General features: G+C 42.5%; 1 protein-coding gene across 1 annotated transcript in view; it reads left to right on the plus strand.

Annotated features, from left to right (window-relative positions):
• Positions 1-15140, plus strand: part of FREM1 (FRAS1 related extracellular matrix 1) — a 154185-nt gene that overhangs the window by 53906 nt on the left and 85139 nt on the right. Inside the window, exons 12-15 of the mRNA XM_060101238.1 lie at positions 1221-1388; positions 4916-5124; positions 7786-7879; positions 11245-11497. Coding sequence (XP_059957221.1) covers positions 1221-1388; positions 4916-5124; positions 7786-7879; positions 11245-11497 — 724 coding nt within the window. The remainder of the gene's footprint in view (positions 1-1220; positions 1389-4915; positions 5125-7785; positions 7880-11244; positions 11498-15140) is intronic.

Below are 15140 nucleotides of genomic sequence, written 5' to 3' on the forward strand. Positions count from 1 at the left end.
TCTGTATTCTTTCTGCTTGCACATTTCCATTAAGCAAGTGACATGTAACATTTGAAAATGCTTGATCAAGCTGGATATGATTGTAAAATCTTGTTATAATTCAACACAGTCTTTTGCATCAATTTAGGTCCCTGGCTTAGGGCTCTGATTTAGGGACCTGGTGCATATGTTTTTACTCTGTCAAAGTCAGTTCATCCAATATCCTACCATCTTAGTTTCCTAGGGCTACTATAGCCCAGTACCACAAACTAGGTGGCTTAAAAGAACAGAGATGTATTGTCTTACAGTTCTGAAACTAGAGGCTAGAAGGCTAGAAGTCTGAAACCAAGGTCTCAGAAGGGCCACCATCCTCCAAAACCCTGTTTGGTCGGGGGGCAGTGGGGTCTTACCTTACCTCTTTCCATCGTCTAGTGGTTTGCTGGCAATCTGACATTCCTTGACTGGTAGATCATCACTCCACTCTCTGCCTCTGTCACACCATGGCTGTGTTCTCCCTGAGTCTCTCTCTTCTTATAAGGAACAAGTTATATTGGATTAAGGGCCCACCCTACTCCAGTATGGCCTTACCTTAACTAATTACATCCGCAACAACCCTGTTTCCAAGTAAGGTCACATGCTGAGGTACTGGGGGTTAGGACTTCAATGTATCTTTTTTTGTGGGGGACATAAGTCAGTGCATGCTATCTACTGCTTTCCAAAATCCTTCATTAGCCCTCTCCCTGCTCCTGTGGCTTCTGCTCTGCAGGCCTGACTAGAGGCACAGTAATGATGAGTGCTTAGGCAGCAGCTACCGCTGAGCTGCTGAATCTCACTGTAGTTAGAGGTTGTATTAAATGAGTATGTCAACCTATGTGCTAAGTACTGTTATTTTTTTCATTTTATAGGTAGGGAAACAGAGACCTCGCAAGTTTAAGTAGCTTGACCAATATCACACAACTACTTTGTGGCAGAGATGGGTTAAAATGCAAGTCTCCTGTCTTTCACAGAGTTGCCTGGCTTCAAGCACTTGATGTAGCCCCTTAATTTCTTTGTTCTTTTCCCTCCTGCTTTTAGAAAATGCGATTTGTAAGATAGAGCTTTTTAGGATCTTCAAATTGATGATGGTGGCATTTACAATGTTCCCTATCAGTGAATGAGATGGGTATCTTAGACTTAGGTCTCTAAATGTCTCTCATCCTGGGAAATCGGCACCCACATGTCTGTCTTGATTTGCTTTGCAGCATGCTGTGAACTATATGAAAGTGGCCTACATGCCACCCATGCAAGATATAGGCCCCCATCCCCGACACGTCCAGTTTGCCTTTTCTGTCAGTAACCAGCACGGTGGCACTTTGTTCGGGATCTGCTTTAACATCACGATTCTTCCGGTGGACAATCAGGTCCCTGAGGTAGGCATAATGCTTGATGGGAAGGATGAAAAGGGGGGGAAGACCTAAGGAAAGAAAGTTTTTTTTTTTTTTTTTTTTGCGGTACACGGGCCTCTCACTGTTGTGGCCTCTCCCGTTGCGGAGCACAGGCTGCGGACGCGCAGGCTCAGCAGCCATGGCTCATGGGCCCAGCCGCTCCGTGGCATGTGGGATCTTCCCAGATCGGGGCATGAACCCGTGTCCCCTGCATCGGCAGGCGGACTCTGAACCACTGCGCCACCAGGGAAGCCCGGAAAGAAAGATTTTGTTACTCAAAATGCTAACTTCTCTTTAGGCTCTTTTAAAGAACTTTTTTATTTTCCAGCTACAGTGTAGGGAAAAAAATCATGGAGTGGGGAGTCCTTCACCTCCTATGGGACTTTCTATCTAAAAGATGAGATTTTCTAGTTGCTGAATTTGGCATTATTTTCAAAGCTTTATCAAAATCTCTTTCCTTTCCTTTCCGCTGAGTTTCATGTGTTGATCGGGTGAAGGGGATTAAATTAGGAGTCTCTTAGCAACCAGAAAGGCTTATTTGCTCTCTCCGCAGGCCAGCTATGCTGTTCTGTCATCTAAATAAGCTCTTTAATTTTCTAAAATGAATTAAGATGGACCCTTGCATCCTATGCTGTTCCACTCCCCAATGTTTGTGTAAGCTTTAAAGCACTTGGGTCTCTCATTAAAATCAAACTACAAAGGCGATGCTACCTTGTGCATCTTATCTGCGAGGCTGGGATTCATGGTGAGAATTTGTTCCCTACCTGCTCCCTCCCCATCAGAGCACTAGAGTTAATGAGGGTGGCTATTCCTAGGTTTGCTTTTTCCCTCAAAAGCGGAAAGTGTGATTACTCACTCATTAGGAGCCAGAGGGGACTAGAACTCACATGTGTCATCCCTAAGGAAAGAGGCCACCTTCCCAGGCAGCCACCTGGAATATAGCCAAGAAAGCACAGATACTCCTTTTCCTTTGCCCTCCTCACCATCTCTACAGCTGCCCAAAGTTGTGGAGCAGTCTCACCCTGCAGGACCAAGAGGCTTACCCAAACCACACAACTGTTTTGATGAGTCTAAATAATATTTGAAAATAATGAGTTGCCAACACTTGAACATCAGGAGGTTTTGTATCAAGTTTGGATTTCTGGCTTCTCTTGAAAATTTGGAAGCTCTGGCAACACTGAGTCCACTTCCCTACCCCCACCCCACAGCAGCTGAACAGGGCACATTCCCCAGTCACCCAAGTCCCCACCCAACTCAAGACACCCATTTACATCACTGGCATGACCCCACCAGCCTCTGAGCTTGCAATATTTGGTAGAAGATGGGCCCAAGAGCTCACAAAAAAGGAACGTAAACTATGTTCTTTGCCTCCTTCCCTGTCAGGGACCAGATCACGTTCCCTGTATAAAAAATAGTTTAGAATGGCTCTTAATTTGATTAGATTTTATTCAGACCATCCTTTTCTATGTATGAGATACATGCCCTGAAATAGCCCAGCATCTAAAGAAACTAATGTATGTTATAGAACAACCACAGAGAAACAATTTTTTATGCCAAGCTGTCCAGCCTCTTGCTAGAGAAAGATGATCTGTGGAAAAATGAGAAAGGGTGAAGTGAATAGTTACCTCCATCATTTGAAGGTAAATGGAATAGTTACGAGGACTTGGGGCTCAGGAGGCTTAGTGGCTTCTGTCTTTTTTCTACAGTGGACGGGACAAATGAAATAGTACTGTAGAGAACTGAGAATAGTAGAAATAAAATTAATTGAGTGGCTTCAGTGAACCTAGTTATGGGAGTGGTTCCCTGGTGTGAAAATCCAGTTATCGCTGGCTAAGTGATAACCATTAGGGGATCTTGACACCATGCTGACCTGAAGTTCCAGAAATCCAAGCACTGGGTTCAGTCAGGGACTAGAAAGTGAATAATTAATGGGGGGGCAAATTAGCTTTTAGTTTTTTAAAGTTGTCCTGAAATACATATATGTTTAAAAATCGTCTAATGAGGCAAAGTATATTCCTTGAAACTTAGCATCTTGGGATATTAATCGATGCAACTCAGGACAAAATGAGATTGGCGGACATGGACCGTGTTTCAGTGGTAATAATCCTCTTTAAATAAGAGCTCCATTTATTTCTTTCTACTACAAACGGTGAAAATGTAGTTTTGGCAAAATCAGAGCAAGGCACTTAGGAAGGGTGTGGGTGAGTGGCTGCAGGGAGAAAAGGCTCTTACTTTATGTCGTCCTTTGCTGGCAGAAGTAGTTTATTACAGAATACAAGGCAGCTGTCCCAGGGAGCATGGTCCCATCATTTCCATGATCCAAGGAGCTGCCCTTGGGGCGGCTGTGCCCTGGTGGGTGGGAGGATGGAGCAGGGCTCTGGGTGGAGGCTGTGATTTCTTGCTCATTTCCCTTTCCTCTGCCCATTTCTCAGGCCCCCCCTCCTCTTTACCAGCTCTTGCCTCAGGGAGTGCTCTCCTTTCTAGGAGTGGCAGCTGCTCTGAAGAGAGTAGCTGCTTCCTTGGAGAACCCTGTGTCCTCACGTTAGCAGAGTGCTCGCCCCAGACCATGTGTGAGGAGCCTTCAGAGCCCATGACTTGGTAGCCCAACTGTATCTCCCTGTTTTTGCTTCTGTGTAGTAATACAAATGTGAGAAAATGATGGGTTAAACAAAGTTAGCAGATTTTCCTACTGTAGGGTCTCAGAATACTGAATACACTTACGAATCTTATAAATCTCCAAGGTGAAGATACCGTATGTGACTATTTTCTAGATGTGTTTGACCATGGAACACTTTTTGCCAACTCCCAATGTGATGATAAAATAGCCCAAGCCCTTCTAACTTACTTTTTACTTTCAAGTAAATTTTTATTGAGCGGTGAGTTTTTCTGTTAGAGAAAGTTATCTTTATGGCTTTAATATTTAAGTCTAATGCTTGAATAAATCTATTTCCTATGAAATCTTCAATTTCTAGTCTTTAATTTCTCTGTTCTACTTCCATATTTAAAACACTCACTAGCTTGATGCTTAAAAGCTCCAGTCAATTTCCCAAGTCTTTAAGAATTTTTAGGATGTAAAAAGAGATGGATTCTTTCTCTAGGGGAATTTGATGTAGGTTTTGTTCATTTTGTAGATGAAGGTACATATGTGCCGAGCAATGGTAGGTGTGGACATGATGAGGAATGTTATTATTTTCTCAATTTAGCACCAGTGATAGTAAATCTGACAGCTGCTTCTACTCTACAGGGTCTGAGATCAATGAAATGCAGATGCTTTCAGGTTTCTAGATCTGCCTTGTTTCTTTGTGTCCATCAATGTTTAGAATTGGAAGCATTTAGTAAAAAATACTTTTCAGCCAGGATGTTCAGCTATGAACTTGTTCCCTTTAGCACATTCTTGAAAGTTTGATTGACATGTGAAAATGGTGCTGGAAGTTTTCTGTTGGTTTCATGAGCTCTGTCTTCAGGTACACCTCATGTAACAAGGCTTTAAATGTTTCCTTCCTTCTTTCTAGGTATTTACCAACCCTCTGAGAGTGGCTGAGGGAAGTCAGTGTGTCATCAGCACAGAGCATGTCCTGGTTTCTGACGTGGACACCAAACTGGACAACATCCACCTCTCCCTGCAGAGACAGCCTCAGCACGGAAGGGTGGAGCTGAATGGATTTCCTCTAAACACAGGGGCCATATTTTCTTGGGGAGACCTCCAGGCCTTAAAAGTTAGGTCAGAACATTTCCTGGCTTCTTTGTTTTACATGCTTTGGCTCCCATCTGAATCAATTGTGAGGCAGTGTAAGAAGTTTGTCCAATTCTTTCAGGTGTAACAACATGCCACCTAATACTTTTCCAGGGTCAGTTGAAAATTAGAATGACAATCCTTTAGTTTTCCCCCCAAGACATTTTCTTTCCCTCTGGCTTGCTGTACTGGTAGGAATGACATGAATATTTGAGCAACAAAAATTCAATTATCATGAATATTAAATTTGCTGCAACTGCACATATCACAAGGGGTAACAATCAAACTAGGTGAATAGAGTCTGAAATAATCTATAAGGCTTACCTACATAATTGAACTTGGTTTTAAGAAAAGCCAATTTCTTAAGCCTGGCAACTGGGGGATAGAATTCTGTTGATCGAAGTCTTTAGTGTGAATTTTTAATCCATTCTGCTGGGGAGGAGATTTGAGGGCAGATAAGTAGGGTAGGTTGGGTAGGTAGGACATGGAATAGTACTTGGGTCTCTTAACAGTCAGGGGTGGAGTAATCCCTGTCTTATGGTCCTACAGTAGTTCCCCTCACCTTGAGGACTTTAATTTCTTCTACCTAATGCAGTTATGTAAGAAACATTTTCTTTAAAATCTAGTAAAACACCTTCTCTGTAAAACAATGCAAGATACTCAAAAGCAGTGGTCAGGTAGACAAACATACTGGTTAATTTCTCACTTGTACAAGTTCAAGTTACAAAGGGGAATTTTGGCCTTTTTGATAAAGTGTAGTAGAAGGTATTAGGCATCAAATGCTTAGTTCTACATTTAGAAATTGATGAGGAAGGAGGATTTGTGTACAGGAAGATCATTTTCATCCAACAGTTTATTTACACTGCTTTATTTACAGTTTCCAATATCTTAACCTCTTTTCACTACTCTTATCCTCATTAAAATTTCCTTTTTCCCCCCAAGATCTCAGCTCTTTCCTACCTGTTAGAAAGACAGCTCTGTTTAGGTAATTCTTAGTAGGGAACGAATGATGGATAGAAAAAAAAAGTACCAGTGTTTGCCAGCACGTATATTTCAAGCATTCTTCTAGAGACTTGCAATTATGGTTTTTTTCATTAAACTTCACAGCAGTCAAACCTGATAAGGTAGATGGTTCTATTCTCATATTATAGTTGAAATAACTAAGACACGAAGAGGTTAAGGTCACTTAGCTAGTGTGTGCAGGACTCTGGTTTTGAAAGAAGTTCTGTTTGATTCCATAGCCATGCATTTGGATGTGTACTCCTAGACCTATTTGGCCCTTTTAGAGGTATTAGCATGGTAAGTATATTTGAATTAGCACATTATCACATACCAATCTATTTTTGATGAAGATATCAGGGAATATGACAAAATAAAGCATATGAGGCAGTGTTGGGAGGGAAACTGGGAGTAGGAGGTGGGCTTTCTCCACCACTGGAATCGAATCCCTAGCTAGTGTATGAGGGAGTCTAGTCCTGAGTAAAACACGTTTTAGCCCTGGAATTTTTTCATATGTAAACTTTACATATGTTCAATATACAGTACAATTTTTAAAGCAACTTTTAATTTCATTTCCTAGAACTTACTTCCATAACTGAGTGTCTTGAACGGATCATTGATAAGCTGAAAATTTGACTCAATTCAACAATTATTTAGAACTTACTGTGTATCACTACAGTGGACTGAACAGTAAATGGAAAGTGTAGAATTAGACAATTCCTTTAAGAAACTTGACTGAGAATTAAAAGGAAATAGGGTCAAGGCAAGACCTAGAAAAAATATATATATACATTTTTTGTAAATTTATTTATTTATTTTTAGCTGCGTTGGGTCTTCACTGCTGCGTGTGGGCTTTCTCTAGTTGCGGCGAGAGGTGGCTTCTCTTGTGGAGCACGGGCTCTAGGCACACGGGCTTCAGTAGTTGTGGCACATGGGCTCAGTAGTTGTGGCTTGCAGGCTCTAGAGCACAGGCTCAATAGTTGTGGCATGTGGGATCTTCCTGGACCAGGGATTGAACCTGTGTCCCCTGCAATGGCAGGTGGATTCTTAACCACTGCACCACCAGGGAAGTCCCGAAAAAATACTTTTAAGTCTAGAGAAATTCAAGAATCTTTATAGGTTGAGAGGAAAAGAGTTAGTAAATGGCAAGGGGGAAGTGGCAAGAGAGAGGCAATGAATAATCCATAGATAAAGTTTTAGGGCAGAGCTGAATCAATCCAGAGCACAGGTAGAAGGAATAACCTTAAAAGTGGGGGAGGAGGGAGAATTACCAAAATCCACTTAGTGTCCCACTTTTACCTGTCACTGCTCAGTCTCAGTGTCCCCTTTGCCCCTGGCAGTGTTTTCAGTAAGTAGGCAGAGCTACACCCACTGGTTCCCATTTTTACAGTGACAATTTGAAGAGCTGCTTTTTGATTTGGGGACAAGTTATGAATGCATAAACACATTTTTCCAGGGTGGAGCAATTTTACATTTAAGGATACTTGAGTACAGTAGTTACATATGTGACTTCATGATTATGCTGGGGTTTTGGTTATTTATTTATTTGTTGAACATATGGCCAAAACCATGGAAAAGCTCTTGTCACAGGAATCTCAGTGCACTCTCACAGTGGCCTTGAGAGGTTAGTGACAGCTATCATCCCCACAGGTATCAGCATGATGGATCTGAGATACTTCAGGATGACATACTACTGGAGGTCACAGATGGCATAAATGCAGCAGAATGTGTGCTATACATTGAGGTACGTGGTAAGTTTCCTCCATGGTTCATATAGAAACAAACCTTCTAGTTTGGAAGCCTCTTGGGGTCTCTGATAGAAATTGAAGCACATGGACTTCAGAGCAAGAAGGTGTCTGCTTACATCTTTGATTATGTCAGGACAGGCAATAGAGAACAAAGTTATATTGGTGAAATGGGCATATGAGTTTCTTGTGCCAATCGATTTAAAGGTAGAACTACTCTGACCTCAAACCCAGAGACTTAATTTAAAAAGCCGTCATTTCCATGTATAAATTATTCCTAATATTTTTGAGCTGTAACGCCCAGAAATATTTAGCAGTTGGACAGGTTAGGCTAGCGTCGCTGGGCTTTTCCCTGTTGTGTGCAAGGAGCCATATCTATATGTGCAATGTGACCCTTTGTGAATTCCTGTACTATATACTCCTGGCCTGTTTGAGATGATTATTTTCCCCCTTTTAACAAATGAAGGAAAATCTGCACATAAAGGTTGAGTACATGCTCAAAGGCCTGATGGGAACCCCCGAGTTTCTCTGTTGGGTGACCATCCACGTCCACAAGCATAGCTCACAGGATTTGCAGGTATTTATAGTTAGTGACAAAGGAAGGTCAGCAGAAGACTTATCACACTTCATGAAGATCCACTAATTATTCTTACCGTACCAAATTTTATTTCTGTTTCAATTTTGTCAGTTCTTTGTAGTATGAAATTATTATTAATGGTCATAATAATGTGTTTGTAAGATATTTTACAGTTAATAATAGAACGATCACATCCATCTAGTGTTTTAAGAAGTACACAGAAAAGGAGTTATCCCCATCCTATAGCAAAGGTCTGAGAAGGTTGAATGACTTGTCCAAAGCCATTAACTTGACCATGTAGACCTGGGCTGGCATCTCCACTCTGGTACTCAGGCCAGCGTTCTTTCCTCCTTGCCACTGCCCAGATCTAAATTAACAGGTGATTGTAATTACCATCCTTGCTAACATTTCCTGAGCACTTATCCATGCCAGTCATAGTGCCTAGCCCCTTCTTTTCATTTTTTCCAGTTAGTTCTGATGATGTTCTTATATCGAGATGAAAAGCTGTATGTTATTTCAGCCTCAAAAAGGAGAGTTTTCTTTATTGGCAGACTTTTGCATATAAAGAAAGCTTTTCTGAGTTAACTTTTTTCCTGAAAAGCAAATTTCCAGTGAAAACCCCAACTCTGTCTTCTGTCCATGACCATCTTCTCATTAATGACCCTAAGCAGTGAATTTGGGGAAAAGAATTTGTTTATTATTACTTTTGAGACAAAAGGGCATAGCCTTTGGAAACCAATCAGAGCTTCAGGAAATTTTTGGACAATTATGTGTGATTTTTTTTTTTCATTTGGGAGGAATGTTTTTAATTCTATTGCCTTTGGACTTTTTATGCATTTGAAAGCTGAGGATATTTTGTGAACTGCTGCAAGGTGATGATCATGAATGTATTGGTGAGATTGATCAGATGGAGTCAAGAACAATAATAAAGAAGGTCTTCACTGAATCTACGTAGAGGACTTGAACAAAGATATTGTTTCCTAATAAGCCAGTAGAAAATGGAATAGAGTATTGCATACTTTTCTATCTTTAGTTAAATAAGTAAACCTGGGTTTCCATCACCCCATCTCTCTACCTTTTAAAGGAAAGTGTCTTCATAACTTCATGTATATTTGTTGTTGAGTTGTTAGCCTGTTGAAACAGTAGGGTAACCAGGGCATATATACATAGTTACATTCATTCATTCATTTATTCCATAAGTACTTAATAAGTGCCTGCTATATGCCAGGTCCTATGTTAAATTCTTGGACTATGTTGATGAACAAGATAAATAAACTTCCTCTTCTTTTAGAGTTATGGGCAAGGGATGAAGGCAGGCTTTAAACAGACTATCACTGAAATAATTAGTTAAAATGTGGATGTGTTCTACAAGTAAACAGGGTACTAAAAGAGAGTAAACAAGGGAAGTTTCTAAGTGAGTCTGAGTTGTCAAGAAGTTTTCCTGGAGGAATCCATATGTAATGTGAAGGAGGAGGTAGCCAAGCAAAGAGCTACAGGAGAACATACCAGGCAAGGGACAGAGAGAGGATGCAAAGACGGGGCAAACGCCTGACGTGTGTGGAACACAGTGTCTTGGGGGTAGAAATGGACAGGAGTGGCAAAGGAACCCCATAGCATGAGATGAAGCCGAAGACATCCTAGGAGAAGCTTTGGGAAGCCATTGAAGGTTCCCACAGTGTGATGACTTGATGAAAGCCACGTTTTAAAAAGATCACATTGGCTGAAGCGTGGGGCAAGGAAATGTAGGGGTGAGGGTATTCACAGGCCAGACTTGATAAATAAATGTGCAGCACACACTGAGTTGTGGTCGTGAACTCAGAGGAGGACTGTCCTTCATTCCTGTTTAGAAGACATACTTTTTCAAATTTCTACAAAATCTTTAAAATTTGGACAGCCAGTGTGATCCAGTGTTGCTTTTTTTTTTTTTTTTTTTTTTTTCTTTTTGCGGTATGTGGGCCTCTCACTGTTGTGGCCTCTCCCGTTGCGGAGCACAGGCTCCGGATGCGCAGGCTCCGGATGCGCAGGCCCAGCGGCCATGGCTCACGGGCCCAGCCGCTCCGCGGCATATGGGATCCTCCCAGACCGGGGCACGAACCCGTATCCCCTGCATCGGCAGGCGGACTCTTAACCACTTGCGCCACCAGGGAGGCCCAGTGTTGCTTTTTTTCCCTTTCTACTTGGAAATTTATTTTCATGACAGTGAGAGAAAGATGTTTTATCAAGTTGAAAACTGGTATTGATTTAATGGTTATGGGGTTTCAGATTTAACTCAAAATGTTTGAAATGCAGCTGCTGCTTATTATAAGTCCAAAGAAACTTCCTGGGTGGCAGGAAGTTGAGAGTAGAGGAAAGCCTTGTAATCATCAAGTAATTTGAAATATAAATAACTTTGATGTGGTAAATGTAAATGCTCAGACCACAAGGACTAGATTTCCTCTGGAATATGGGTAAATTTAGCGAAGGAGGATAGGGGTTTGGGTGAAGGATGCTTTATATCACATTTGTATTTTGTCTGTCTTGAAACAAATGAGAGCTTTGAGTCCCAAACCATAACCATACTCTCCCATTCCTACCTAAAATGTCTCTCATGTGGGTCATTTCTTGCAAGTTGGTTCATATGGGGAAAGTTAAAAGATACAGATGGCTTGGCCAAATTCCATGGCTATTGTTTCACGTGTCTGGAAGATTGAAAATGCCTGTCATTCCAATTATGAGCTATGAGTTACCAGTTGGGCAATTTGTCATTGCTCTTTTTTCTTGAAAACATGAATTTTTTTTCCTGCTTAGGTGTTCCCTGTAAATGATGAGCCACCGGTCCTAAAGGTAGACCTCATTCCAATGATGCACTGCTCAGAGGGCGAAGAGGTGGTCATTACCTCTGAATACATTTTTGCTACTGATGTGGACAGTGATGATATGAAACTGATGTTCATGATTGTTCGAGAACCTCAGCATGGGACAGTGAGGAAAGCTGGGGTCACAGTGCATCAGTTTTCTCAGGGAGATGTTATGGCAGGGGCTGTGACGTACAAACACACAGGTAAGTGACAGTATTGTGACTAGTCTGAGAGTGGGGATGCAGCAACATGACAGAGTCAGCCCACTCCTTGCTGTGGGCTCTGATAATCTAACAGTCTTAATGCTTGCTTCCACTAAAAGAGTGGCAGCCCATCTCCCATTTTCAAGTATGATCACCATATTCAGAAGTATTTCTTGATCTCAGTAATATAATGAATTTCACAGAGTTGAGAAAGATCAAGTGTTATTGCTGCTGTGCTCCTGATGCTTCCACATAGACCTTCAATTCACCCTGGCTTGTCCTCATTCATAGTTTGGTCAATATGAAGAAGACTATTTGACCACCTCAGCTTCTGGCTCCCTAAATCATAACAGAAATGCCTGAAGTAGGCTCCCTAAGATAATTATCTTATTAATTGTAAAAGTTGCCTGATTATCAGCTAGCTCCTAAGAAGTAACCAGTCTGCCCCTTGAGTTCTTGAAAAGCAAAGATCGTGTCTTACACTTTTGTGTAACTTGTCCACAGCCCATGACAGTGGTGGACATAGATGAGAGATACAGTAAATGCTAGTTTATTAGCACTGTAATTACATTTCTGGCATTGCATTATATTGTTATCTGGATGGCATTTGTTCCTTATGTAAAATGTTCATGTAAAGAAGATGTGAATTCAACATTTGATGTCTGCGAGGCACAGTAGTAGGCACTGTGGCTTTACAAAGGAGTATAACCCAAACCCTAATATGAAGGACTTCTGATTTAAAGGAGTAAGACAAACACATTCCCATGTAAAGATGACAGTGTGACACATCTGCCCATCATCACATCACCACCCCTCCCACATCTGATTTCTGGGTTGGGGGCACTTCCTCAGTAATAATACCATCTACTTCCTCTACCTAAGTTTTATCACACTCCATTACCACTTCACGTTTACTCATCCATATGCCTCTCTAACCTGGAAATTGCATGGGGGAAGTATGATTGGGTGTGGGAGGCCAGGTGAGTGATACAGACTTAAGAGATATCAGAATTCAAATCATTTTCTTATTTGAAGAGACAGAGAGAGAGAGAATACAAGCAGGGAGGTGGGAGGGAATTCAAGGAGGGGGATTGAGATAGCTAAGGATTCATTTGGACATGGGAGGAAACATTTGGAAATATTTTTATGTGTATTTTCAAAAACAGTGATTCATTGGGATACCAGTTCTTAATCACTCCACTAAACATCTTTTTTCTTTCAATGGTATCTCCTTATCTTCTTCTCTATGTTAAGTCTTAGGAAAGCTTTCATTGGCTCTTTTCTTGTCCTGAGGAGCTTAGCCCACTTGTTCGATGTCTCTCAATGTAAGAGTTCCCAGCTAGGTGCTTCTTTTTAATTTCCCTAATAGTTCTCAGACTAGCAGAAAAGTGATCCAAAGACCAGTGATTGTTGATTTTTACATAATTTTAACATCTTTGGCAGGCTCACACAGCATAGATAAATTAGTAGTGAGATGAATCTGTCTTCTCTTCCTGCGCTTTGTTCCAGATGTTAAGCAACAGGTGTACATATGTATAACTCTCTTCTAGTGTGGTGGCCATAGAAGAGAGTGTTGACACATTTTTTTCATAAGACATAGTGGGACACTGGGGCACATTGTTTCAGATAGACTTTTATGTTAATAAATTAACAGGGGGCAGAGTCAAGATGGCATACTAGGAGGAGGCTGAATTCGCATCTCCTCACAACTAGGGCACCTACTAGGCACCAGTGGGACCATGGACACCTAAGGGGATGGGAGGACCCCCCAGTGACTGGGTAGGATGCGGGGTATGGGGGAAGTGAAGGGGGAGAAGAAGTGGAGATGGGATGGGACTGGCACCCCTGCTGAGGGGCTGCTGGGGGAGGGGAAGTGATCCCACAACTGAAGGGGGAAATTGGGGGACCCTTGGGAGGGCAGAGGATCAAAAGGGAGCGTGGCCAGGTTTCCTCTGCCCACTTGGGCCCCCAGGAACCTGCTGAGATCCCAGGCCTGATCCTCTGCCCACCTGAGGCCCCCTCCAGCTGCGCAGGTCCTGAGGGAGTAGTGGGAGGGAGGGAAGGGGGAGCAAAAGTGGGACCGGCAGCCCTGAGGGGCAGCTGGGGGAGGGGAGGAGTTCCTACACCCAGCAGGACCCACCCACAGTTAGGGGTCCAGCAGCAACAGGGGAGACCCTGGGGGAGATGGTGGGGGAGGGGAGTGGAGGAATGGAAGGGAATGGAGCCAGTGCTTTCCCTGTCCACTTAGGCACCGGGGAGCCTACTGGGCTCCTGGGCCTAATCCTCTGCCCTCAGAGCCTCCCTCCTGCTGCTCAGAGCCCAAGCCCCGCCCCTAGACCCCCCCCAGGGCCCCACCTCTGCACACGGAGACCCCCTCCAATGTCCTGGGCCTAAACTCCACCCACACACCCTGACCCAGGGCCTTACCTCCAAACTCCAGAACTCCACACTCCAGAGGCCCTCCTTTCCACGTGCTGCCTCTCCCCTTCTGAGCAGGTCCTAAGCAGAGGCCCTGCCCCATGCTTGAATGTCTCCCTGCCTAGGCTCCGCCCCTAGGGCCTTTTTTAGCTATGTGGGTCCTGAGCCTAGGCCCCGCCCCACTCTCAAATGTCACCCACCCACCCACCTAGGTCCCACCCCACCCTAAACCACTCCCCTGCCTAAGTTCCACTGCCACCTAAACTCCACCCCCATAGCCCAGGCTTTTTTTTCTCTTTTAGATTGGGGTTCTGTTTTATGATGTTGATTCATTGTTGTTGATTCTTTTATATTTTTATTTTTCCTACTCTTTTATTATTCTAATTTTATTTTATGCTTTATATTTTGTTATTGTTCTCTCCTTTTGGCTTGTTCCCCCCCACCTTTTTTTTTTCTTTTTTCTGTTGTGGTTTTATTTTACCTTGTTGCAGGTGTTTTGATTATAGTTTTATTTTTCCTAATATATTTTTTATCATTCTAATTTTATTTTGTTTTTTATTCTTTGATATTGTACTGCTCCTTTTTTTTTTTTTTTTTACTGTGCCATGAAGCTTGTGAGATATTGGTTCCCAGGCTAGAGGTTGGGCCCGAGCTCCTGTGGTGGGAGCTCCGAGTACAAACCGCTGGACTAACAGAGAACCTCACACCCCAGGGAATATCAATCTGAGTGAGGCCTCCTGGAGGACCTCATCTCAGCACCAAGATCAAGCTCTATCTAATTGCCTGCAAACTCCACTGCTGGACATCTCAGGCCAAACAACCAGTAAGACAGGAATAGAGCACCACCCATCAAAAAAAAAAGACAAAGAAGGAGACTACATAATGGTCAAGGGATCAATCCAGGAAGAAGAAATAACAGTTGTAAATATTTATGCACCCAACATAGGAACACCTCAATACATAGGACAAATGCTAACAGCCATAGAAAGGGAAGTTGACAGTACACAATCATAGTAGGGGACTTTAACACCCCACTTTCACCAATGGACAGATCATCCAAAATGAAAATAAGTAAGGAAACACAAGCTTTAAATGACACATTAAACGAGATGGACTTAATTGATATTTATAGGACATTGTATCCCCAAACAACAGAATACACTTTCTTCTCAAGTGCTCATGGAATGTTCTCCAGGATAGACCATATCTTGGGTCACAAATCAAG

This window comes from Mesoplodon densirostris, chromosome 6 (assembly GCF_025265405.1).
Source record: "Mesoplodon densirostris isolate mMesDen1 chromosome 6, mMesDen1 primary haplotype, whole genome shotgun sequence".
Lineage (NCBI taxonomy): Eukaryota > Metazoa > Chordata > Mammalia > Artiodactyla > Ziphiidae > Mesoplodon > Mesoplodon densirostris.